General features: G+C 43.4%; 1 protein-coding gene and 1 long non-coding RNA gene across 3 annotated transcripts; one reads left to right on the top strand and one right to left on the bottom strand.

The window, feature by feature from the left end:
* Window positions 1-79: 79 nt before the first annotated feature.
* Window positions 80-5,285, bottom strand: EXOSC9 (exosome component 9). Its single transcript, XM_072335854.1, has 12 exons — window positions 5,156-5,285; window positions 4,901-4,995; window positions 4,390-4,509; window positions 4,175-4,277; window positions 3,457-3,594; window positions 2,994-3,076; window positions 2,623-2,755; window positions 2,437-2,525; window positions 2,106-2,252; window positions 1,563-1,750; window positions 1,136-1,214; window positions 80-313 (listed from the first exon to the last, which is right to left on the bottom strand). The coding sequence occupies exons 1-12, from the start codon at window positions 5,219-5,221 to the stop codon at window positions 232-234; spliced, it is 1,323 nt and encodes a 440-aa protein (XP_072191955.1). The 5' UTR covers window positions 5,222-5,285; the 3' UTR covers window positions 80-231.
* Window positions 5,286-7,809: 2,524 nt separating this feature from the next.
* Window positions 7,810-12,696, top strand: LOC140252043 (uncharacterized). 2 transcript variants are annotated; one of them, XR_011903519.1, is made up of 4 exons: window positions 7,810-7,846; window positions 8,054-8,284; window positions 9,690-9,831; window positions 12,236-12,696. It is a non-coding gene; the product is annotated as an uncharacterized lncRNA (long non-coding RNA). The 2 variants fall into 2 exon arrangements; XR_011903518.1 differs by having other exon boundaries at window positions 7,816-8,284.
* The last annotated feature ends 14,681 nt before the right edge of the window (window positions 12,697-27,377 follow it).

Below are 27,377 nucleotides of genomic sequence, written 5' to 3'. Positions count from 1 at the left end.
TTCCAACCAGAACTATTCGCCACCTATGAGTCATTCACACTGTGAGCAGGCTGTGCTGCAGATGGATGCTACCACACTCTCACTTACATTAACTTTTTATTGATGCTGTGTACAGTTACATAAAATAAGACAAAGCAGCAGGACTGGATTTGGGGTGCAGAAATACTTTTATCTACAAAAATAAGTTCAGTAATAAAAAAACACTGTATGGCTTTATTGAAGGGGACGCCTTTAACGAGAAGTTCTCTTCTTTCTCCTCTTTTTGTTAAATGCTTTCTTACTCGTATTTTCTTGTTTCAAGTTGGTCTGTGGTCTGAGAGTAAACAAGACTGTTTATCAAATGACTGTACTAAGGAGTTCCATCTCAAAAGAGCAGTCCTTAACAGGACAACCACTCACTGTGCTCAGTGCAAAGTTGTTCCTAGAAAGCATTCTAAACACAGCAAGGGTTACCATGGTTAAAGTAAGGACACAACAGTAAAACTAACTTGAGATAAAACTCAAGATTAGCTATAATGTAGCAGTTAATTCAAATTTACCATTAAGCCCGGGATCCTTTTGGAGGGATTAAGACCAGTGAAATACCTGAAGAGCACAGGAGGCTGGATGCCCTTGTGGTTCTATCACCACACTCAGGCAGGCCCAGGTCACACAGGTGCTCAGCATGGTGGGGCTACATCCCAGCCAGCTGTGCTGCTCTGGAGCTGGAGCAGTGTACTTAAGGAAAGCACACACTAACTTCTCACCCCATCGCTCCTTATTTTATAGAAAGATGACTGCCCGAACTGGAGGTGGCCAGATTGCACGGGGCCCCAGACAACTTCATCTAGTGAGTGGCAACCCCACTGCTGGCAGGGGGTTGGAACTAGATGATTTTTAGAGTCCCTTCTAACCCAAGCCTTTCTCTAGGACTCTGTGATCCATAATCATCTCCGACAGCTGTGGATCAGCCACAGTGACTGGTCACCTACAAGAGGAGCAAACTAGCAGATTTTAACTTCCTCACTCTGCTATATAATCTCAATTGACCAAGACCTTTCTGCATTGGCAGAGTTCTGAGCATAGGCCACAAACATCCTGTTGTCAAGTATTCCTTCCCAACTCCTTCCCCCTCTTAATTTCATATGGTGTTTACCTTGTTTTCTTTGGTACTTCCTGTGGTTCCAGAATGACAACTTCTTCCTCTTCACTGTCAGACAGTACAATAGGTTCATCTGGAAGAAAAAGAATCATTACAAACATGAATTCACAAACTGGTCCAGTTTGTATGAACACCTGTGAGCACTAACTGCAGCACTTTGAAAGAGATACTCAGAAGTGGGAAAACAGGCTTCCAACTCCTAGTGCTTATTCTGGAGCTCTTCAATATACTACAGAAAACAAGCTTTCTTTTGAAGAAAACAGATGTACAGGTGAAATGAAAGTGCCAAATCAGTACAGTTTCCAAAGAGAAAGAGACTACAATAGTCCTAAGGAAGAACGAACATCTTGCACTTTTCTATTCTTAAATAATTTATACTTAAAGCGATGTAAATAAACATATGTGATATCAAGATAAGTACCTTTGGCTTCACTCATCATACTTGTATCCTCTGTTTCTGTCCTCTGGCATTCAAAAGCAGCGGCGCTGCTTTCACCTTCCTCTTCTGCTGCTTCCTCCCTCTCCGATTCTTCCAAGTCTCCCCAGGCATTCTCTATTCCTTCCCCAATTTGGGCAGTGCCGGGAGTGTGCAATATTGGTTTGGCAAAACTGCAGTAGTTAAGAAAATCTTGGAGTTAGTAATTGCACTGTATTATTAAGGCAAAATAGTTGATTTGCAGCTGTCATTTTTCTCCCCAGGCCTTCAGTGAAAGTTAAGAGTACTCTTTCTCCACATGGGGTGACAACTAGTTACTCCAGCCCTGTTTTGCACTTTCGGTTAAGAATTCAGTTAGCTAAAAGCAGTTAGAACAAAAATCAGTGTAAGGCCATTTCCTCTGAAGGCTATAAGGCTACCCTGAGCCATCGGATAGCCTGGGGTGTCGTATTAGCTTCTAGGAGGCCTAATGCAGGTAAGAGGAAAACTTCCCCTGCCCCCCCCCCAAATAACAAATAGAAAACATACACTTCTGAAGGAGGGTCAGCTTTAGTTATGATTTCTTCTGCTTGTTCTTCTACATTGTTGGTATCTACAGCAGCACTGTCCATTTTGAAGGCAGTGATCTTCTGATTTGATATCGATTCTGCAAAGCCGAACTTTCCACCTTCTTTTCTAGTCATCCAACAACAGACGTTATTTCGGGATGTTTCACATATGTGAATATAGCAAGCATTTCCATACTTGAAATATTTGAAATGATTACAAACAGAAACGACCTGCCGTTTCATTATAAACTGGCATGAACTTTTCAATTACTTCTTCAAAATGCTCTCCGTTCCTTCCCCAAAGCACTCACCTAACTTTCTGGTCGTTCTCCAAAGCTTTCTGAATTAATTCTGTTATTTCCGCAACCTTCACAGCTGTTATTTTACTGCATCTCAGAACCTGTATGTTACATACACAGAAACAGTTTAGAATGTTGAAAACAAGACTTAAAATAGAACCACAGAACAGATCCTTAAATGTACTCCTTGACTTTTACCTGATCCTTTAATAGCATAATCCCTCCACTGGACTGGATGGTACAAATTTCCTGATGTTTATTCATGGCAATGACAAGGAGGCCATCCATTACACGTTCCTCTCGTTCATTTGGATCCACCAACAAATACGTCCTAGAATCAAGTTTTTAACATAAAACAACAGAAGTTTGAGGTTGACTTTGACTCTCCCGTAACAGTTTTCTTCCTGTCTGTGGAAGCTGCTGGCTACTATTGCACTGTGGAGAACACATACAAATGTGTTAAGAAATCTGTCTGTCAACACGAGTATTTTCAGTGTTACCTAACAATAATTTTGCACAACTGACAATAAGCTGTTTCCATCAAGAGAGGCTTTAAGAAGAATTCTTACCCCTGCTGGAAGAAGGCAAAGCTGACACAAATAGGCATGTGGTGGATGCTCAGGGGCACAGGATCACGTTCCTCAGGAGAGTACTTAGAAAAGAAAATTGGTTATTGGTTATTGATGAAATTCTATTTTAAAAGCATGCGTTGTGCAAGAGCAACGTAAAGAAACAGCAAAGAAAAATAGTCTAGTCACCTAAATATTAATAAAAAACCTCTTTTGGTTTCCTTGTGCAATACTCCCTGTTTACATCTTACAGAGGTAAACAGAATATTCCCACAAATTGAAACTGAAATAACACTCAGCAGGCTTGCCCCACTATCCTTTTACATTTTGAATAGGAACATATTTATCTTAAACATCTTTAAGCATTCTGAGTTTATCTGCTTACATCAGGATTTAATTCTTCCCTTTTATAAGCCAGCAGCTACCTGCAGTGCGAGGCTTACTGCAACCTGGTATGACTTACCACCGTTACTTCTTTTCCTTGCACAGAAACATCTGGTCTGCGAAAATGGCACAGGGCCACGATTCCTGCTATGCTGGCAGCATCTGTAATGTTACCGTCATGATTTAACAGGTGCAGATCCACACGGATTTGCCAGACCTGAGGGAAAACACGCACAACTGCTTGGTAACCTGTAATGTAATCCCACAAAAGCTCCTGCTTTTCCAAGTCACTTATAGTTTCTGAATCACCAAAAGCAGCAGCTTACGTTACTCAAGTATTTGCTTAAAGAGTTAGGATGAAAAACCTTGGTATATTCAAGGTACCACCAGTGTGCTAGATTTAAAACTCTGGTTAACACTGACAAAATAAACAACAGTTAAATACAATTTCAACTTTGTTTTGCAAAGAAATATGTTCAAGTAGGTGCATCCCAACTATTTCAAGAGCACGTGTAGATAGTTACAAACATCCATAGAAGAAGAAAAAAGTGCTCAAGTCAAAAGACCAGTATTCAAAACAAGACAGAGCACCTGAAAAAGTGACTGTTATGTTTAAACTCATGAAATACATTTTACATGTGATTAAATTCGAGAAATATTTAGATGTAGCACTAAGGGACATGGCTTAAGTGGGGAAATATTGGTGATATGTGGATGGTTGGAGTGGATTATCTTGGAGGTCTTTTCCAACCTTGGTGATTGTATGAAATCGTTTGAAACTGGTTGTTTTTCCCTACCTTCTCACCAGCAACAACGCAGAGGGACTCCGTATCTATGCATTTGGAATTTCTCAGGCACCGTTCTATAAGTCTGTTCACTTTGACCAATAACTCAGATTGCCTGTTCAAACAGAATCAACCCAAATTCAACATAATTAAAGTACAGATTTGTGCATGTCAATACAGTGGTTCATACGTTATCCTTGCCTGGACTTCTTAAGAAAGCGACATACCTGCCAGGCTCAAAGCCAGGTGCTGCCATCGGTGAGAGCTCAAGGTTACAGAACAGTATACCTTCTGTAGCACGATTTGCCTTCGGGGGAACAAGCTCACATGAGACTTGCCCAAGAACCCTGCAGAAGGAAACAGGCTAGAAAGTTCAGCAGGAAAATACCTAACAATGGAAACAAAACATATAAAAAAAAACCCACGTGGACATTTTCCAACACATTTCTCATTGTCCAGCTGCAGGCTGGACATTAGGAGATATTACTTCTCAGAAAGGGTGTTCAGGCACTGGAATGCACTGCCCAGGGAGGTGGTGGAGTCACTGACTGTGGGGGTGTTCAAGGAACAATTGGATGTTGTGTTGAGGGACATGATTTAGCTGTGAAGTATTGGTGATGGTTGGACTGGATGATCTTTTAGATCTTTTCCAACCTTGATAATTCTGTGATTCTGTGAGCGGATCCAGCAGAGGGTCACAAAGATCATCACTGTACTGGAGACCCCCACCGCTCCTACCTGGTCTTCCCCAGCTCCACCACGCAGCAGCCGTGCTCGGGCCCGAAGGAGATGCGCACATTGCGGTAGTCGTAGCACTGCCGCCCGTCCAGCCGCTGCGGGGACACACACACACATACACACACACACACACACACGGGGCGGTCACCGCACCACGCCGGGCCGGGTGCGGCCGCAACGAGGGGCCGCGCTGCCCCGCATCTGAGGCGAGAAGGGTCCGGGGCAGGGTGCGGGGAGGTCAGACCGGCACCGCACCTTCTTCTCCTGGATGGCGCGCAGCAGGAAGCGCCGCTCGCAGTTCGACAGCGGCGTCTCCTTCATGACGGAACGCGACACACGTACGGCGCGAGCTCGGCTGCGGTTACGTCATCAGCACGCGGCGGCTAGAAGGTGGTGGCGCGCAAGCGCGGGGCTTCAACCTCCCGCCGCCTCACCACAGAGTGCGGCAGATGGACCTGCCGACGGGCGCCCCCTGGCGGTGGGCGGACACGCAATTCTTCGGTGAAGACACCTACTGTTTTTTCTAAGAGGAATTTGTTTCTTCCTAAAACCCAGCCTGAACCTCCGCTGGCGCAACTTGAGGGCGTTCCTTGTCCTGTCACTGTTACCCAGAAGAGGCCGACTTCACCTCACCGTGACCTCCCTACAGGCAGTTGCAGAGAGCCATAAGGTCTCTCCTAAGCCTCCTTCTCCAGACTGAACATCCCTAGTTCCCTTAGCTGCTCCTCACGAGGTTTGTGCTTCAGATCCCTCACCAGATTCATTGCCCTTCTCTGGATGTGCTCTAGGGCCCCAAAAGTGAACACAGTACTCAAGGTGAAGCCTCACCAGAGCCTAGAACAGAGAGTTGATCACCTCCCTGCTCCACACTGGCTGCACTATTTCTGATACAAACCAGGATACCATTGGCATGCTGCTGGCTGTCAACCAACATCCCCAAGTCTTCTTTCTTCCATGCAGCTTTCCAGCATCTTCACCTCTAAGACAGAATGATACAAAGGCAATAAGAGATACCCAAAAGGTTATTTATGAGAAAAAAAATCACCAATATTGACACCTTCACTGGGAAATGCTGAGGCAGTCTTCACCAGGGGGCAATCTCCAAGAGATACTGCCTTGGTGGTGGTCAGCCCTTAAACGAGGTCTGGAGGAGGTGGAGTCAAGCTCCACCCCTTCTGGGAGCACAGCTAAATTACTCTTAACTGTGTTCCCACAGCTAAACCGACACTTGCCTCAGCTGATTAACCAGAGGTTCAGGCTGTGATTACCAATTTCCTGTACACCACCCCAAGCCTGTAGTGCAACAGGGAGTTGTAACTGAAACTTAGGACGTGGCACGTGGTCTTGTTGAAGCTCATACCATTGGTCTCAACTCACTGATTCAGACTATCCAGATCCCTCTGTGGAGCCTTTCTACTGTCAAGCAAATCGACACTGAAGTGTCTTCTCTTCAGTGAGAAATCTTCACTTTTATTGAACTAGCCCACATTAAATCAACCTATCTTGCTATTTCTTTCCTCCTTTTCACTGAATGATATAATGGCGTAGATTGAAAAGGACCACAATGATCGAGTTTCAACCCCATACTATGTGCAGGGTCACCAACCACCAGACCAGGCTGCCCAGAGCCACATCCAGTCTGAAACTGAATGCCTCCAGGGATGGGGCATCCACAACCTCCTTGGGCAACCTGTTCCAGTGCGTCTTCCTCCTAAATTTCCCCTGTCTCAGTTTAAAACCATTCCCCCTTGTCCCTTTGTTTTTTGGTTTGTTTATTTTTCCCCACCACCTCCCTTTTCCTTTTTTCTATTTTTCCTTTTTTTTTTTTTTTTTTTTTTTTTTTTTTTTTTTTTTTTTTTGGTGGGGGGGAGAGGGGAGGAAAGTACAATGACTTACTACTAGCTGTATTTGGAATCACTGGTATTTGTGTTCCAGGTGTGAAAACTGGACCTGCAGTGTTTGCATTGAGGGCAACCACAGCAGGCAAGCGATTAAGCATTTTTCAGTGTAGCTTAATTTTCATAGCTTCTGTGGAAGAGAGAGAGAGCTGAATTTCATGCTTAAATGGACATTCTGTGCATGACTAATGCAGCAGTTCAGATATTTAGCAGGAAATATCAGGGCTTCCTTGGATATCTTAGCTGTCACTGTTATTGATTCAGCATTCTGCTTATCTTGGTAAGGATACATTAATCAGTTCTACTTGGATCTTGTTCACTAGCTCTGTTTTGTTATAATTGCTGCATTTGCAGAAGAAGATAATGCTTACAATCTCTTTGATACTCTTACAAAAAATGTTATATTGTCAACCATTGAAAAAGAGAATTGAAATCTGGAAATGGACACATTGCTCAACAAGTCATTCACATTAGCTAATAAGATGTACTATTCTTGCAAACTACGTGGACAGTGGAATTTTTGCAATAAGTGGTTGCTCAGTAGGGCAGACAGATGAAAACCAGTCTTGTGAAGGATTTGCATTTCAAAATGAAACAGCTTTTCATGAAACTCTCTTCAGTTATTAACATCCTAAAAATGTCAAAAGGGTTTATTGGAGGTTTCTAGACCATGCTACCCTCTATTAATCATAGAAATGTCAACAGGGGCATATACTTAGAATTATGTCTTAGAAGGAGAGTAGGAAAAAATCTGATCCTGGGCCTTCACACTACCTGTTTTGTGCCTTGTTCTGTCGAGCCGCAGGCAAAGTGCCCTCTGTGTATGAGAAACTGTTGATCACAGCCAGAACCTCTGATTAACCACCTGAGGCAAGCAATGAGTCAGCAGTGGGAGCACAGGTGAAGGTAATTCAGCTGTGCTACCAGAAGGGGTGGACCTTGGCTCTACCTCTCCCAGATCTCATTTAAGGGCTGACCACCACTGTGGCAGGATTTCTTTCTCTGGAGATTGTTCCTTTGTGGAGTTTGCTGCAAACCTTTAACATTGGTGGGAGTTTTCAATTTCTCATAGATTATCTTTCTATCATGATAATCTTTCTTATGAAACATCTGTTTACCTATTGGCTGTATAATTGTATAACTGTACACCTCTGCCATCGTATTTCTTAACAGAGATTAGCAACTGGGTGAGAGACTGAGGAGTTAAGTCTTGTTGCTTAGCAAATCCCAACAATAGCTTATTTTTCCCCCCCAGAGTAGTTGTTATAGTCAGAAAAATTAGTGCAGTGGAAAGGCGATGCAGGAGTGGAATAGCAAAAGGGACAAACAGGAATGGAATGCAGACCTGTCTCCAAGCATCTGGGCTTGCAGGGAAGAACACCACAAGAGAGGAATCTACAACTAGAAATCCTTCCACAGTGGCAGCCAGCCCTTAAATGAAGTCTAAGAGACATGCAGCCAGACTCTGCTCCTTCTGATCATACAGGTGAGTTGCCTTCACCTGCACTTTCAGTGCTGACTGGGTCCTTTCCCCAGGTGCTCAACCAGTGGTTCAGGCTGTGACTTAATAGTTCCCATGCAATACTTTAAAACAGTTTGAATAAAATAGGGGTTGCATTTGTGGCACAAAAAGGCTTTAACAGCACTGTGAATCATTTGTATTAGGTTTTCTTGCACTAATGCATGTTCTGTCAGAAGTGTTCCTAAAAGCATTAATTACCTTTATTGCCTGGGAATGGGAAGGTGGATTTTTTTTTTGTTTGTTTGTTTCCAGTATTGATCTTGTTTAAGATTACTACACTATGGCATTATTAGTGAACATCAGGAGGAGCTGCATATGGTTCCATGGGGCTGGTGCCCCTCCCATGCAGAAGCCAAGATGTGTGTGGGATGGAAATAAGTTATTTCATTTGACTCACACAGTCTTTATGCCTGTACGTGTGCAAGGAAGGGTGAAGACTTTCTTACACATTAAGGAGGTATAAAAACATATAACACAAGAAGCATGAAACAAGCCACAAAGAAAATAAGGTCAACATTGTAACTTAATGGAATAGAAGTTGAGCTAGTGCACAATTTCTACAACATTTTTCTGTGTAGAAAAGAAGCAGAGTTACAATTGTAATCAGGTAATAGAAACACTGTAGGTATTTGAAACCAGGAAGAAAAGCCACAAGTGTATTACACTGCAGAGTAAATAAATGAGTGAATAAATCACAGGTGCTCAGGCTGAGCAGGAATTCTTAATAAGAAGAGCCTAATGATCTATTGTGCTCGTATAGGAGTGTTTCTTCATTTGAGATGAATGCTCTGTAGACAGAAATGCTTGAATTGGATTATCTTACCAAACTGAACCATGAGTGAAAATCGCATTTGATGACTGAAGAAAAAAAACCAAACCGCATCTGAATCTCAGAATCCTGACTGCAAGCCTCCAGCAGCTGCATTTTCTGGCCTTACAAAAATACATGAATACTTGATCTCCTCTTCTCATGGTATCCTTAGCTGTAGCTATATGCTAAAGTCATTTTGTTTTGGAAGCGGACCTGGAACAGTCACCAAACCATCTAAATACCAGCTGAATGCAAGTTGGTGATCTAGGCCATCTGCTCACTGGAGTTTCATTTTAATCATTTTTCGTAGCCTCTGAGCACGCCCCAGAATATTTTCTGCCCAAATTGTAGCCCTTGCATAATCTGCTGGTTTATGATGAAGTTTTTTGCACCTAAGAATGAGTCCCACACAAACTTCAGACCCTGTAGCTCTTGCAATCCATTTGGGAAAGCAGGAAGTACTTGCACGGTTGGATTCTAGATCATGGAGTTGGTATAAAAGAAATGAGATCCTTTCTTTCTTACTGCTGCTGCCTGTATCTCTGTGCTTTTTCAAAGACTGACCTGAAATGGCTGAAGTGCTGCCCTGCCACCGTGTGAGTGTGCTTAATTAATCTGCGATGTCGAGTCTCAGCACAATAGCTAAATATCAAGAGGTCTGCCATCTCTACACTGTGCAATTTGTCACTGAACCACAAAGGTAAGCACTTCAGTTTGGCACTCCAAGCAAATTGCTCTCTTGAATTTATTGATAAAAGTTCATAGTGGAAAGCAGTAAGTTTAAAGAGTCATGTTAAGCCCAGATTCTTATAGGCAGCATGGAAGGCTCGGAACACATAAAGGCCTGCATTAGAATTTTAGTGTTGTTCAAGATTTTAGAAGCATCTTCAGATTCAAAGGAGTCTGACACCCCTTTACACCAAATCTGAATGAGAGCAATTTTTGATCATTTTGGAAAATAATGAATGTCTGTGAAGTGGAAGCTATTGTGTGTGCACTTTCACATGGAGTAGGCAAAAATCAGTTTAAATGCTTTTAAAAAGAGCATTTGTGTTCATAACCTGGTCTCAGATATTGCTTGCTGGAAACATTGGGTTAAACACTGGCTTCTTAGCTTCAGCAGGATAAACAAGGGGCACGGCTATTGATTTGGATTCCATTTTCCTATGGGAAAAGCAAACAAAGTGTTTACTGATACTATGTGATCTTACCCACATACCAACACTCCCTCAACACAGAGGAGATCCACTTCTGAAAACATGGTAGATCACAGCTGATCTGTGAGGAATGGCAGCACTTCTTAGTAATACCTGGGGCTGTTTTTCTATTTAGAAACATGGATTATTTTGAATAATTAAGTTCAGTGTTGTGCTACCCTTCTCATAATCCATGGTACTTTCAGGTTGAAGTGCCAGGTCATAGTGCTGCTGCTGGTGGTGCTGATGGAGTATCTGTGTGGTGCTCAGCTACCTCAGCCTGGATTTCTACTGCCTACTTATTGAGTGTGCTCACTTTTGCAGTTCCAACCAACCAGTCCCATTCCCAGATTCTCCAAAACACTGCTGAGACTCAGACTGATAATTAAATGAATAAGTGTGTTTGTTTACAAATGCGTGAGGGAAATCTCACTATGCGCTTGCTGCATGGCCAGCTGTAATGAGGCTAGAACAGTGTGTCTTGATGCAAGTACGGGAGAGGTGCTATCTGTTCCAGGTGAAGTGGGATAAATAATAAATAAGCAAATTAAGCCATTAAATAAAAGCTTATATATATATATATGTTAATTAGTTCTGCTTATTCAGCTTCCCTGTATCTGTTACAAGGCAGAAATTAATCTTGGTCATGTGTTGACTTGAAGTGCTGAAAGTCATTGCTTTTTTTCCAAGCCACAACAGCTTTCTGTTATTCTCTGGCCAACCTGTTCTGACAGCAATCAGTCCTTATCCTAGTCACAGAATAGTAGGATAACCCAAGCTGGAAGGGACCCATAAGGATCATTGAATCCAATTCCTGGCTCCACACGAGACCAGCTGAAATCCTTCCCTTAAATCAGAAGATACGTTTTTGCAGGTGTATGGATATGCTGCTCATAGTTAGAAAAGCATCTTAAAGCGTAATCATTACTGAAGTGTGAAAGCATGTTTCAGAGCCTGCTGCTGTGTATCACAGCTACCTGAGAGGCATTGTATCACCAGTGTCTGTCATACAGGAGCTCTTGTTGGCCTGATCAAATGGTCTGTGCATATTAAACACAAGTATTAGTTCTGCCCTATTTCCCAAAGATATTGGTTCTCAATTCCTTGTGAAGAACTGATGATAAGGAAATAGTGCTCCGAGTAGTTTGGTTCCTCACTGATAATACAAACAAAAAGGGTTTGGATTGTTGAGACTGAATGTGCAGAGCAGGGATGTGTGAGCACTGGGCAACGATGGACACTGGTGGCTCTCCTTGTTTCACTAGGTAATATTTGTTACAGTTTTAATGATGTTAGAATGAAGTTTTGCTACTTCAAGGAAAGGTGAATAATCATTTTCCTGAACTGCTTCAAATATTTGGTAAACATTGTTATTAACTGTAGTGACAAAGGGCTAATGAAGATTGAGTGTAAAATGGTATCAGATTGGTTCTAGCTTACACTGATGCCATACATATAAAGCATCCCAGAGTCTTCAATATGAAGTAGAATTTATGCATGAATGAGTTTATACACTTACTGTACATCTTACTTCAGGAACTCGCCCTCACTGTGGTCCTGACAAAATATGGGATATAGGCAGCAGTGCCTATATTCACCCTGTTAATTTTCAGTTCTCACTGTTGTAAATCCACAGAAGCATCGGGGATGTGACTTCAGCTGAGGTCAGCTGTGTGAGCAAGCAGACAGATGGTGCCCAAAATATGCACAGAGGGTTTTCTCCGAGGAGCATGGCAAGCTGACAGCCCTGTGCCCTTTCACCTCACCTGCACACCTGCAGCTTCGGTGCTGGAGAGGAGGGACAAGGGAGGCCTTGTGCACTAGGCTGACAGCTTGGGATGCTTGATCTGGGATGTGTTTGATTTGGGGGGCATCTGATTGTTTCTCTCTTGGTGTCACTGTCCCTAGGGGAACCAGTGCCGCATGCAGGGGCCACCTGAACTGCTCCACACAAAGGCCAGCAATCTTCAGGCTGTGAGCAGCCAGGGAGGGAAATGGTTACGGTGCCAGCTGAGACTGTGCTGCAGCAGCTCCTCGGTGACCTGCTCTGGGTGGCTCCTGCACTCATCTCTGACCTAACTGCTGTCTGACTGATGCTGGGTAGTGATACAGTGCAGCGAAGAACAGCTGTGGGGTTTTGTTTATAATCCGGAGCCATTACATTTGTACCAGTCATCATCAAAATCAGATCCGAGCAGTCAGTATTCAGAGGAACCTTTCAACTTCTGTGGCAGTGCTTTTGATCCTGGCCCAGTGTCTCTCTCACAGTCTTCAAGGAGAGAGGTTTTCAGATACCAAGCAAGTTCGTGGGGGGCTCAGCGCCTGGGACGCTCGACCTGGCAGCGGGACCCTGTGGTGTTCCCGGAGCACGCGGCGAGCGTCGCTCCCGCAACGGACCCCGCGGTGCAGCCCGCAACGCCGGGCCGCCCTCTGGCTACGGGACCCCGCCGGCAGCCCCTCTCCGCCCAGGGGAGGAGGCTCCGGGCGCGGGCAGCCGAGCGGCGGTCAGCACCGGCCCGCCGAGAGGAGCCACGGGCGGCATGGAGCGGGAGCTCGACCTTCTGCTCTACCTGGCGCTCTTCTTCCTCCTCCTCCTCCTGCTGCTGCTGCTGCTCTGCCTGCTCATCCGGCAGCTGCGGAGCTGGCCGCGCGGCGCTCCCTCCGCCCCGCCGCCTCGCAGCCCTCGGGCGGGTGCCGGCAGTCGCCGCCGTGAGCCGCGGGAGCCGCCCGCCGCCGCAGCGCAGGTGAGTCCGGGGCTCCGCGGCGTTCCGCTCGGCCGGGGGCTGACCGCCGTCCCCCGGCCGCGAACTTCCTCCGCTGAAACTCTGCCCGCCGCTCCATGGCAGCAGCGGCTTCGGCTGAGGGAGAAATCGAAGGGAAATACGGCGGGCAAGCTTGGCCCGGAGCCGTTACTCCGTAACAAAGTATCAGAGAATTCCTTTCGGACCCTCTTTGCGAGGGAGACTATTTAGGCTTCTCCTTGGCGAACTGAGATTTGAATTCAACCTGATTCGAGCTGTTAAAAAATGTAGCGTTTTCCTACACGCTGGTGTTTTTTTAAGACTTCTTATTTTTCTGTATCAGCGTCTAACCCAGCCGTCCTCCATTTATTCCACAGGAATTATAACCCACAAGTGACCAGTACGCTAAGCCAGTGTCACCCCAAGGAGGGGACAGCTCTATCACCATCCCACCGCTCACCCCTCCCCAAACCCCTTGCTTTGGGGCTGCTCAGGTAGACGCTGCTCCACAGCCACAGGAGGACAGTTTAGGAGGGGGACAGGTGGAGAAGTTCAAGCTAGGTGCCAACAGTTGTGCAGTGAGCTTGGCAAAAGAAAATACACTCATTACTGTAGAGCCAGCACTCTGTCCAGGTGTGTAGGTTTTATTTTGGGCTTCTGTTAGGTCAGATTAGGTGGCAGTAGGGTGTTTTCTGCGGGGCACTGTACTGCTGATTCAAACAGGCACCCCTACTGATTCAAACAGGATGCTCCTGTTCACACTTGCTGTGCATTTCTCTTGAGCGTGGTGGCATGCTGTGAGGACAAGGCTACAGCACCTATGCCTGCTGGAGGCTGCAGCACCTATGCCACGTTCTGTGATATGGACCTCTCCCCAACTCCTCTCTGTCAGTGTATCCTTCCACTTCTTTTTCTGTGCACTGCTGGGTAGTTTGGCGTGGAAATCTCTGTTGTGTGTCCTCTGTGGCCATGAGCTAAAGCAGCCTGGGGGAAGGAACCTGGTGATGGTGCTGATGTGATGTCAAAAGCAAGAGGGAGAGGCCATCCTCCGGTCTGTGGTGGCATTGCTCTTATTCCATCTGGCCCTTCAGGCTTTTGAAATTACCTCACAGCCTGTGCTGCGTGTTAGTCTCTTAATTGCATAATTTTGGATCCCATCATCTTCTGAACAGCATGCAGTACTATTAGATGTGGGCTTTGGAAGATTTTGTCTAGAGGGCATTTTATCTAGAAGCTTGAATCTGGTGCCATCCTTCTTCACACCCTCAGGTCAGCCTGGCTTGTGTAGGTTTTCCTGTCTATGACCAGGCAAACTCTTGTCTATAGTGTTTTCATCTTTCTCTGTGAATATGTTGGAGATGGTTTTGGCCTCATGTCAAGGATTAGAAAGTGGCTAATGGTTTTGCTCGATTAGTATAAATAACCATAAAACTGTAGGACATGTTCCTGAGCACAAAGAGATTACTTTATATCTAGCTGACTTCGCAGAGAAATAACCCTGAGTTATTTCAAATAATGTAAGTGATTGGGGCACTTTTCAGAATCAAAATCACAGAATCATAGGGGTTCAGAGGGACTGATAAAGGCCATCTGATCCATCTCCCCTGCAGTGAACAGGGACACTTACAGCTACACCAGGCGCTCGGAGCCCCATCTGGCCTGACCTTGAGGCATCTCCAGGGATGGGGCATCCACCATCTCTCTGGCAGTGTTTTCCAGTGCCTGACCACCCTTGCTGTAAAAAACTTCTTCCTTACATCCAACCTAAATCTCCCTTCTTTTAGCTTGAAACCTTTTCCTATTGCCTTATTATCTACTCCAACCCTCACTTTTAATAACTTTATTTGTAGAAGCTCTTCATACTTGTATTGCACAAAATAGAGATAATCTTTTAATTACTCTTCACAAGTGTAACAGACATGGCATAGGCTGTTACATTTATTTGGGTATAGGAAGCTTATAGGTGGTGTTTATCTGATGTGTGTTTAACACCAATGTAGAAAAGTCTGTGGGTTTTTTTGGTTAAATATTTGGAATTCAGAGGATTAACAGATCTTTGTTTTGTCTTGGTACTAATATAGCATCCCAAATGTCCTAATTTCACAAATACCTGCAGTTTAGGAATTAATTAATACTCCAAACATCCAACGCAGACAAACAAAGGGGTGTGAGCACCCCTTGAGGGTCATCTCCATATTTCAGTCCTGTTGCCTACAGTGTAAGTTGGAAGGATATCCAGGCATCCAACAAATTTTTTTGGCATCACACACATAATTGATATCAAATGTCTCCACTGTTTGAATGGATTTCCATTTCTTCAGATGCAGACATGGAGGCAACACCTTTCCATCAGCTGCTGGGGACACAGGGCTGAAAGGGGAAGGGATGAGGCCCAGATCCTCTGTGATGACAACATAGCTGATAATTTCTCTTTCCAAATGAAAATTGATGCTGATAATAGTCTCATGTTCTTTTACTTAGAGAAAAGGCTCAATTCCTGTACAGAGAGTGCCTCTTCCACTGCCTGGAGCTCTTACTGGAAGTATCTATACCTCCAGTGTCCAAATGCACAACAAAGGATGTGTCTTGTTTTGTTTTTAAATCAGTGAAGTCAGAAATAAGTCAAAGACTTTAAAAATATTGTCAGATGAATCATCCTTGGGGATGTAAACAAACTGTGGGATGAGAGAAACACAAGATATGATCATAAGTAGTAAATTAATCATGGGTTTGCAAAGCATCTGAAGTATCCTGTGTGTTGCTGCACCGCACACACCTGGATGTCCTGTCATGGGGATGGCTGCATCTCCTTTTCATTCAGCCCTGACATGCCAGGCAGTATCTGGACACCCCATTATTAGGCTGTTGTTGACTACTGGAGGGAATTCAGACAAAGAGGAATTTTGAAGGAAAAATTAAAATAGTGAAATATGCCTGTTTTTATTAGCTGGCGGCTAAAGAGGAACATGATTGTCTACAAACACTTAAAGAAACCCTGAGGCAGAAGATGACAGCATAATCTGCAACTAGGAATAATGGCACAGAGTGCAGCAGGGACAAGTAAGACTACAAGCAGGAGAATCTACTTGATGATGAAATGTGTTGAATCAAGAAATAATCTCCCAAGGAAAACACACAGAGTTCGTTATTTGTGTGTTGAAAACTGGTGTACAAGAGGGAATCAGCCTGTGTTTTCTGAGTATGTGCTAACTACAGAATCAGCTCTTCTCACATCTTTAGATTATAGGATACAAGGACTCAGTGGACCAAATCTTTTCTGGTGAGGCCTGAAGATTTACAGCAGAAATGTCCTACTTTTGGGAAATTCACAAATCCTTTAAAATGAGTAGAATAACCTGCTTCTTTTCAGATGTTTAATTTGGCACAGGTATTTTCATATTGATGAATAGCATAGCTCTACTCACAGCCACAGCTGTGTAAGACCTGTGAAGCAGCTTTAATTTCCCAGCATTCCCAAGAAACTCATTATTCTTTTGCTTCACTTCAGATATCATTGCATCTCTCAAGTTTTACTTTGGAAATGTACCCCTTTGGAGGGCTATCAAAACTGCAGACGTATAAGAGCGTGTTCAGGCATGTTGGTGGGACTTTAGCCTGATGGTTTTTCTGTTCAGGCATGCTGGCACATCCGAACTGTGTGCCTGCTCCTGTGACTTGTGTCGTGCTCAGAAGACACAGTGCTGGTTCAAGAATCCAGGCTCTTGGACTCAGGTGAGTGGACAGAAATCCACTTCCAGGGAGTTTCTAGATCCCATGATGCAGACAGGAAGAACATAATCAATCAAGGTTTTGTGGTTGCATCTTACTGAGAAGGCTTGATCCAGTTTTCAGGTATCTGGAAAGGACTCTGAGTGCAGGATGATTTAAATACGGAACACGATGGTCCATGAAATTTAGGCTTACTGGATTAGTTTGTTTTGTTGTTAGATTGATTTGTTTGCTTCCTTCACAATAGTGACGAGAAACCTTAGGAAACAGGCAATGCTACTTGAAGTAGTCAGAAAAAATTCACTGCCTGTGTCCCACATCCTGCTTGATGCTTTGAATTGGTCCCATCCAAAGGTCTTCCTCTCATCTTCTAGCTTTATACAATCCCAGACTGTGTCTGGCCTGGGACATGAGTGTCCCCTGCTGAAAGTGGAACCTTGCATATGCTGAAGTAGCAAGAGTTGCTGCACTGAGATGTGAGATGCCTGCCATGTTTGTCATGCCTGCAGTGCTGGGAGGCTGCTCTCTTCTATTACCTTTGCAGTCATTCAAAGGCAGTTGGAGGATCTTCTGAGGGTGCAGACAGTCCTTCAAATCACAGTAATCAAAAGCCATGAACCTTTTTTTTGGTCTGTTAAGCTGGAGCTCTGTTAGTGTAAGGCAGTGTTGACTCACTAAGGTGATATGTTGGTGTTACTCATAGTCTTAAGTATCTACTTTCCATTTTTAACTTAGATTTTATCATGTTCCCTTTCCAGATGAAGTGAGCCTTCACTTGGGCACCCAAACAGATTATATGTTCCCACCAGCTGTTTCTTTATCAGTGCTATCAAGGTATCAGAATTCAGTAACCTATGTTCCCAATGATAAATTCTAACTTTACAATTGGGACAGCGTTAGTGTTTGTAGAAGACCTACAAGGAAGCATGCCATCCATACCAAAACTTTCACAAGTGATCCATAAGAGACAATACATGAAGATAAAAAAGAAAGACAATTGTAATACCAGAAATCCACGCACTATCTCCAAGTACCCGCAGGAAAAAATTATCCATTGTTTCCAACCTTAAAACTGTCTTCTAATAACAGTGTTTTGAGTACGGAGTTAATGACACAAAAACACAACTTGTATTATCTAAGTGACTTCAGTAGCTGCTGGTTTAAAACAAGCGATGGAAGTAAACTGAAAACCAGACCTGGAACCTGTACACACACGCCAATGTTTCTGTGGCATGTGATTAGCAGCAGAGATTTTCAGTCTTATCAGGAGAAGGAGACAGCTGTTTTTCTAAAGGTCGGCAGTGTCTGCAAGCTGCACTGTATCTGGTCGGTGGTGTGTGCCTTATTAATATTTATACCAAAGGAGATGGAGATGTTAAGAGGCAACTCTTTGTCTTAACTAATGGTAATGAAATGTTCAGAGGTATCCATTCCTTCACAAGAGATCAGCTATCTCTGCTGGAACAGGCTTTGCTGCTGTCTTGATTGATTACTGAAGGCAAGTTGAGCTGTTCTGTTCTGCAGGAAAGGTTTGCTGGCATATACTTTTCCTCTTTGGTTTTCTCTTTCTTTGAGGTGATTGATGTACTCAAACCAATCCTTCCCACATGGTACAAATGCCATGTAAGTTCAGACATGAGGTGAAAACTTAATGTTCTCCTGTCAAAACTGAAAAAGCTCAGCTCAGATGTTGGTATTATGCCTTGCTGACTCTGTGATAGTGCAGGCTGCTCCTGCAAGCCCTCTGAGGTGCTGCTGGCAGACCTGGCCAAAATGAGCTGCGTGGGGAGGGGGGAGGCAGGCTGGGAGCAGTACAGAGTGGGACACAACTCACGTTGTCAGCAGACAGAGGGGAAGGGAAGCTGCTCCTTTAGCTCAATGCATGAGAGAGTAGAAACCAAGAAAGTAAAAGCAGTTCTATAGAACTTTCAGTGTTTGTGCGGAGGTTTTCTATCTGGCTGTGAGTGCAGCTTAGGATAACCTGTAAGGGTGCTTAGCACACCATAAGGCATGTCTTGCCTTATAGGGAGGTGAACCCTTGTGCTCCTTCTTCCTTGATTTTAAAGCAAGTCTTTGTGGTCTTTTTATAAGCCCCCAGTGAAATGATCTTGCCAAGAGTGACTTATGGTAATTTGTCAGAAGCTGAAATGATGTAACATACTTCTGTGTCAAAATGCACAATGTGGTTAAAATAGAAGCCTTTAAACCTTGTAACTCTGATTTGGTGAAGTCAGACCTTGCTGGAGACCTCTGTGTGCATGTTGCCCTCATTCAGATGTGAAATCACTGAAGACTCTTCAGCTGTCAGAAGATTATGGATATTTAGGAGAGGAGTTAGAGGTCCACAATAAATTATTGCATACAAGAATAAGTGTGGTGGAAAAGATGATTCATCACTGCTCTATACCAGTCCTATATTCAGATAATTTGTTCAAACTCAGCTGAATTCAATCACCTTGTACATGGCTAAAGCTGGGAGGGAAATGTGCTGTGCTTGACCTGTGTGTGCCCTCTCTTGAGGCTGGTGTTTGGGCCAACCCTATTGCCCTAATTCCTCAGATGGGAAACAGGCATGACTCTGAGCTTGCAGCAAGTCAGGGTTGCTGGCAGGGATACAAGGCAGGTGGGTGGTGGGCTTGTTTGCCTCCCACTCAGTAGGAGGTGGCTTGAGGTGACCTGCCTGCCTTGAACCATTTTACTGTTTGGAGCCAGATCTGCGAATAGGCTCTGAATGACTCTGCATGTATTGTATCTGCTGCTTTAACACTGGTCAGAAACTCCTGAGTCTGCCTGGAGTGTGTTACAGGGACAAATGAACAAAGTTTGTGAGTTGGACTACTAGACAGGGGAGACTCAGCACTTTTTTCCTGTAGTCTGTTGCTGCTTGGAAGATGGGTGAAACTGTCTAGGGAAAGAGTGTTTGCATTGGCATGGGTTTGTTTTGCCACGTGAATGGCTGGTTCCTTGGAGATGCATTGAGCAGACACGCTTGATGAACCTGCAGAAGTTTTCCTCCTTTGATATTAAGTTACTAGCTCATGCTGATAGCACTAAGTCCCCAAACAAATTCCCTTTCAACCTCTTGTTTTTGCCGCTAGCCCCTCAACAATGTCAGGGTCCACGGAAATCTGAAGGTGGCAGTGTTTCAAAAGGTGAAAGATCTCAAGCATAAACAAGTACCTGTGTCAGAGGCTGAGCCACTTGGTGTGAGGAGATGTGGAACAAACTGATCTGCTTGCTTGTCTCAGCTTGCAGTCCTGAGAAACGAAGCATTGCTTGTGAGCTTCTGCAGGCAACATATCAGCTTTTAAAATAAATGAATAATTCTGTAACTGCAATGTTAACTTAAGGAGAAATTACATTCAAATGAGTCTTTTAAGTTTGATATCTTTGCTTTAGTCCAGTTCTTTGAGGATATTCAGTGCCTGACCTGATTTCTCTTTGACTGCTCGGAAGCTATTTTGCTTGATGTTTTTTTATGAATATCAAAGTTAAAAAGCTTTGCCTGACTGAAATCTGCCTCAATTATACAGAGGGTTCACCGTCATGAAAATCCTTTTCCTTCTGCTTTCCTCTGAGGAGGAAGTTATGTGGATGTTAGGAAGTACTGAAAATGTACCCGTTGCTAATGCAGCAGAAAAAAACAAAGGCTTTTATGAATCGCAATGGTTTTAGTTGCAATCTGCTCTGAAGTAACCAGGCTTATTTATGGGCTTCACTGTTTTCTCCTTGTTTGTTCGTCTTTTTCCTCACTGCTGTAGGATTTGCTAGTGTATTGTTTCTCTGGCATGGAATCTAATTCCTTGGTGTGTAACATAAGGCTTTGCCTGCAAGTTTAGCTCTTAAGGACTGATGACAAAGAACCTAAAACCACAGGACCTTTCACTATTTTTCCCCATTTACTGTGCCATGTTTGTCACAGGCCCACTTCTAGCTCAGAAGTCAGCTTTCCCAATTCAAATACAAACTGTTTGCTTGAGGTGATCTACCAGAGCTTTTCACTTAGCATCTACTATCAGGATCCTGCTGATGGTTTCACACTGAAAAGATCAGAGCTAGCAGGGGGCCTGCCTATAGCTGTTGGGAGTAAGCAAAAGTGTTGTGGGATCAAACACCAGCACCATGAGGGGACGGTGAAGGTAAACAACCCTCTTCTTTCCATTCAATGCCAGAGTCAGCAGCTTTAACTTCCTACAAATGATGTCAGAATCACATTTCTGAGTGTGGATCCGTTACACAGATGATGACTGAATGGCACTGGTCTTTTGTTTTTAGAAGGGGTGGGGTACAGGGAAACAACTAGTAAGTGTATGATGAAAGAAAAGCCCATGGAATATCTATCTGTTTGCATAGGTGCTATTTATTTATTTATTTATTTATGTATTTTCCTTTTAACTAATTATTCAGAAAGAGAAATTGTATGAGCTCCTGGAATAAAATTTTACCCCAGTACAGCATTTTTGAGGACTCTTGCGTATCATCAGTGTTATTCCTCTATTTCGTCACAGACTTAATCCGTGCTCATGAGAAGTGTTCTCATAGTTTCTATCTCTGTAGTTTCACTTCCCGGGCGTTGCCACTAGATGTCCCATTTTCTATACGCTTTAACATTGCTTTAAAGTCACTTCTTTCTTTGGCATATGGGAAGGTGATTTCAGTATGTCAGTATTTGCATTATTCACATTTTGACTTCCCCTTTGCCTATTACCGCAGCTATTTTCAAATAAAATCGTTGCCAGGAGTGACTGTACATGGTTTAGCAAGCTTACTGCAGGGGCTGGGAATGGGAATGCAGGTCTGACACAAAACGTAGGCATTCTTCTCTGTCACCATATAGTGCACAGTAACTTGTTTTTGATATGCTGTCTAGTGGTGCTGCTATACTGGGATATGTATTTTAGTGAAATCCTTGCACAAAGCTCATGCTTTCTGCTCTGTAGCTACTAACAGTGGCAAGGGTTCAGCATAAACTACTTCTTTGTTGGTTCCTTTGAAAAAATAAATAAATCTTAAAGAGATTTCTGAGTCAAAGCTACACATGAATTATGCTGTGTGTTGCATCTGTGTGCAGGTCTGAGCAGAGGGTTTGTGCCTCAAAAGTCTGTGAGGTGGACTGCAAAACACAGCCAGTGTACATCCAGATGGTGATATTCACCACTGTCCCTCTGCAGCTGATATGCACTTTAGCTCCAAAACTACATATTGACAGCCAGTGTGGATTCTAGCTTCTGGATCCCAGAGGTCTGTTTCATGATTCTCTTGTCATCAGTCTCTGTACGTTTGTCCTGAGCCTCCTTGCAGTGTGTGCAGAAGCACCTCTGTAGCATGGAGCTGCAATGGGGATTCCTTCCATTAATGACTGTGCAGGTGGCAGCTGGTGTTGCTGTGATGTCTGCATGTTTGCTGGCTTCCTCCAGTGGTTAGAGGCATAGCAGCTGCTCTCCGTTTCCAGGATGTACTGCCTTACTTTGCTCACCCTCTCTGAACAGCTGCCCCCTAAAGCAGAAATGTAGCAAGGTGAAAGCTCACAGCTGGAAAGAGAAGTCTTAATTAGACTCAAGTATCTATTATTTTGGCTGGAAGAAAGAGGTAATTTGTGTCTGCAGCTGTCTCCAGCAGATAATATAATACCAAGAAGTAAATAAGTTTGGTACTAAGAGTAAAATACATCTGCTCCTGTTCATTTCTCTGAATGCATCACACAGGTGTGAACATACCACCTTTTTCAAAAGCTCACAGTGTAACTTTCCCAGATATATAAATGTTATATCCTCTCACTAGAAGAAGTCAGGGATGCTGCCATTTAGGTCCATTAATTACAGCAGACACTTCTGGTTGTAGCATTTAATATGCATCTCTAGCTGCTTGTGAATTCTCTTCAATGTTCCTTCTGGTTGTGGGAGTACTAGATGTTTATGCTAGAAGGTAGATGAGAAGGTAGGGAAAGAAAAGATGGAAGTAAGGTAAGTTCAGGAGAACTGATGGAAGCTCTTTAGGACGCTAATGCCTTCTGATGAAATCATTGGGTTGTTGAGTGATGCTGAGTGCCCACAGACCAAAACTGAAGCACTCTGTTCTTATGAAAAATAGCTTGGAAGACTGAGATTGACATGTGTGACAGGCTGAAGAGAACACAAGTCAATGTGGACTTCGGTTTTTGCCTCCAAACTTATCGGCTCATGATTGAAGTAAAATGTTGTGGGTCTGATTTTGCTCTGGGAGCAAAATGGGAGTCAGTTTGTGCTGTCTCAAGGGAGAATAGCCATGTAAAGATGGGAGGGTGTTTCTTATACTGACACCTTTAAAATGATTTCTGTCTTCTTTTTCTTTGTTAGAGGATATGTAAACTAAAGAGGCAGTTTTCACTAACGGTGGCCCTTCAACAGTGTGAAGAAAGAGCAGAGCAGTGCAAGTCAGTGGCTTGTGACCTGTAGCCTGGCTTCAGTTACCTGTCACCAGCTGTGGCCGTAGCAAAACCACTGCTACCAAGCTTATCTCCATTTTCAGATGGAGAATAAAGATAAGTGCAGCTGCATCTCATGACTCTCATGGGGATGCTAATGGTAGATGAGGAAGAAGTCTCACTGCAGGACCTTACCCAGAACTGTTTGGAAATAAGAAAATGCAAAGGCTGAATTTACTTTGTGATGTTATGCCAGTTCCTTTCAGCCAAACTGTTCCATGCTCCTCTTCCCCCACAGAGAGGGATACATGCACTCATGGCTGACTTTTCGTTTTATTTTCTTTGCTTAGATTTTTTCACATTTTTGCTATGCTACACCTCCTCTGAATACAACTGAATGCTTTTCTCTCTGCTCCTCCTTCCAAAGTAAAATTAATGGCTTAATTGGCTACGGAAATTATCTTTTGGACTTACATTGGTTACTTAGATATATCCCAAAGGTTTGTGGTTACATTTAAATTCTTCACACAATGCTTTAAGTGCTTGCAAGGGGAATAAAAACAGTCTTCTTCTACTAGTGATGGGATGTCCCTCCACACACCCTGTGCATGTGTGCGTCTCAAAGCATGTGATTTGATCCAGATAAAAGTGTTGCACAGAACAAGCAGAAATACAGCAATACAGACAAAGCACCTGAGTTCTTTTCTCTCACTTGGCTGGAGACAGGTCTGTGCTCCCAGCCATCAGGGAGGGAAGTTCTGCTTCTTGGGGAGAAGTGGGCAGCCTGGAGAGCAAAGCTTGCCATAGGATAGTGTTGTGAGGTTATCCTAGTAATGAACGTAAGGGCCTAAGACAAGTGTTGGAGCCTGGCTTGAGTGATTTCTTTGTTTGTAATCTGGATTATTATGTTGTTGATATCCTTGTGATATATCTTTATATATAGATAACCAAAGAAATCTGCACCTCCTCTGCCTAAAAGAAAATGAAACATTTTTGCAGTAAGATGAATTCAGCTGGCTGATGCTATAATGGCTATTAGTACTCCTAGCTCCCATTAACCTTTTCATATTGTACTGGTGTCCCAAGAGAAATCAAGAATCTGTCAGAGCACTGCACTCTAATGGGCTGTGGATTAAAAGTAATGATTCACTTACAGGATACTGTCTTTGCTGGAATGCAAACCAATGTGCAGTCTCCAAAGCAAGTCTCAGAGTGCTTAGAAAAAATAAATAAATGCATCTTCCTCTACTTTGTGCTCATAACTTGCCCTTCAGCAGCCCCTTGGTGCCAGCACACGCAGCATAAAGTAATTTCATAAACTTTCTGTGAGTATTAAATCACAACCTTTTCACCCTGCCTGTAAGTCAGTATCAGCCTCCCTCCCTCTTGTGTTAACAGTGTTACTGCTCAGCCTCTCTGCCTCGTCCCATCCACCCTAGGTGCCCAAGCACAGTATAAAGCTCTTTTCATTTGTGCTAGCAACTGAGCAGTTTGCTGTGCTTGTGGAAGAGTGGGGTGAAATGAGGCACTGAGAAATGGCACTCTTCTAGCTCCCAGTTTGAAACAGAACTATTTATCTTATTAGCATTAATCATAGCACTAATACGAAATTGCTCTCTTTCCCCTCCCTTACCTTTCTTCTGAATTGTGATTCATCAAGAAGTTTTGACTGTTTCCTTTCCAAAGAGACATTAAAAAGTGAAAAGTCTGCAAGATTCATCTTCAGTTATAACATTATAACAGAACGGTGACTACAAGTGCCAATGCCTGCTTCCTGAAATTTCCCAAGCCTGAAAATCCTCACTGGTAAGGCTGGAGCTCTCCAGTGCTTCTCCAATAGGCTTTGAAAATATTCTGCAATGGGATTTTCTTTTTCTTAAGAGAAAATGTCTTAACTGGGACACAGGCTGTCATGGGCCATCCTGTATCATGTGAAAGTGGCTCTAATCTGATCGCCGTGCTCTGATTGTTCGATACATCAAGGGACCTTTTCCTTTTAGCAGCCATCTGATGCATAGCAAAATCAATCTTTCCTTTAATTTTCTTTGTGTGTATGTTTCTGCGATGCTATGTTGTTGTGTATACCTCAGAAATGTTATTGGTAACATAACTATGTATGGTCCTTTTGGGCGGATGACACATGGTGGAAGGCTGCACTAATACAGCAAATGGTCAATTCAAACACTTGAAGCTATTGGTCTTTTTGCCGTCCAGCACCACCAGCTGTGAGAGGCCATGCTTCTCAAAGTAACTGTTTTGTGCTAACTTTTCATCCTCTAACACTTTCACCTTGTTGTTGGGAACAGTAAAAACAAGAACAATGAAACAAACAACAAAATCCACGCAGATGCTATTTCATATTATAACCAGTCTTTGAAAACTCTTTTCAGTCCCTCCAGATTCCCTTGCCAACTTAATTATTTCATGTACCTAGTGATTGTTTTATCTCACCCCTGCTTCCCTTTTACAGCTATATTGGCAATTTTGAACTTCATACTGTGGTCAGTGTCCAAGGAAAATTTGCTTGCTTATTAATTTTGAATAAATATGTCCAGTCTGACTTGCACATCTGAATTTCATACAGAAGCCAGAAGGTTTACAGAACTCATGCTTCTTTGAGTAGTGTTTTGCAGCCCTGCCTGCAGGCTCGTGATCCTTGTAAGTGTAGGTTAGATTGAAGTGGTTGTTGGTTTTGTTTGTTTACTTGTTTTTCCTTAAGAAGAAAACATAGCGATAACTTTGGAGAACAAAAGGTGACTTTTGAAGCCAGAATATAGTCATACAATCACAGTGACCAGCTAACTCAGATCTCCTTGATGCTGACGTTCTTTCAGCTGCCCACCCTGAAGCTGAGCACACCTTTGGGAGGCAATAGAAGCCATCTTCTTCCAACAGGAAATGGTCCCCATCATAGCCTTCTGTCCTTCTCTCCTGCCACCTCCTCTGCAGGAAGATGCTGGTAATAATGTGGGGTTTCAGACCAGCCAACGTACTCCTCACCTTGCAGCAATGGAAATGCACAGCAAGCAAGACTTGGTGTGCTTTAATCATCTGACTTTTTGTTGTTATTGTTCTGTTTTGCATCAATATATGGCTTTTAAAATCACTTTTCAAGAGTCATGGTGGTCATGGAAGTGCTAAGGTCTGACATAGCAGCCAACGTATCTCCAGAACATAAAACTAAATTCAGAATACATCCCTATCTTGATCCATTCCCTTCTTTGCCTCCTGAAGAAAAGTGAAGTTGCAAACATAGTCTGTGCTTCTGCAGTTACATTGGTTTTCAGGCTGCTGAGCCCTTGGTTGTTTAACCAAAGCAAACTCCACCTTAGTGAGGTATTCCAACATTTTGTTGCACTTTGGAAGCATGATTTTGAGACCATCTCCAGAATTTCACTCTGTGTGAATAAGACCCATACTTCAAAGCACATTATTTGGTTGTTTTCTGTCATTCCAGGTGTTTACAGCTCTGTGCTAAGGACGGACTGGAATTACCGTGTGCCAGCAGCAGCACTGGAGAGCAGACTGCTCCATCCTGGTAAGATGCTCTAGTGGTTGAAGGATTGGGAAGGACTGCTCTCACCTAATGTGTTTTTTGGTCATGTAAAAAATAGGCATTATTAAAAAACAAACAAATCTTACTTGTGGTTTATAGGTGAATGTTATTTAATACTGGAGCAGCAGCTAAGTTAAACACTTGCACATTGTAGCCATAAATGTTCTGATGTTAGCAGTCACCAAATGTAACCCTTCCAACCTGACTTAATTTTTTTCTACTGAATGTAATCAGTGTGATTTGCATTCCCTTGCTAGCTGTATGTTCATATCTTTCACGTTCATTCTGGATTTGTTGATACTGCCATTTTCACCTCTTCGCTTTGCATTCAAATCAACACAAAGAGTAAAATTCTGTAATTAGGAGAGTTTTTTGGAACCCTGCTCTTGGCAAATAGACTGGCAAATCATTAATAATTTTGTTGCAAAACTCCTCTATGCCCACTCACTCCATGAAGTTACACAAATATTTACTTGCTTAATCAAATCTTGCTAACATTTTAGTTTTAACTAGAGAAGGTTTTATTCCTTACTGGCAACTAGACACTTTTTTATGCTCAGTTTAACCTTTTCCACCATTGGAGTCACAGTTCATCTTGCAGCATGCATGTCAGACCCCTCC

Source organism: Excalfactoria chinensis, chromosome 4, assembly GCF_039878825.1.
Source record: "Excalfactoria chinensis isolate bCotChi1 chromosome 4, bCotChi1.hap2, whole genome shotgun sequence".
Taxonomy (NCBI): Eukaryota; Metazoa; Chordata; class Aves; order Galliformes; family Phasianidae; genus Excalfactoria; species Excalfactoria chinensis.
Note: the sequence above shows the minus strand (reverse complement) of the source record. Positions and strands in the feature narration are given on the sequence as shown.

What these genes read in the sequence shown, in the direction of transcription:
- EXOSC9 (XM_072335854.1), bottom strand. Translation starts at nt 5,221, where the DNA reads ATGAAGGAGACGCCGCTGTCGAACTGCGAGCGGCGCTTCCTGCTGCGC. An exon ending in GTGGAGCTGGGGAAGACCAG is followed by an intron (nt 4,510 to 4,900) that starts GTAGGAGCGGTG and finishes TTCCTTCTGCAG; the next exon opens with GGTTCTTGGGCAAGTCTCAT. An exon ending in TATGATGAGTGAAGCCAAAG is followed by an intron (nt 1,215 to 1,562) that starts GTACTTATCTTG and finishes TTTTTCTTCCAG; the next exon opens with ATGAACCTATTGTACTGTCT.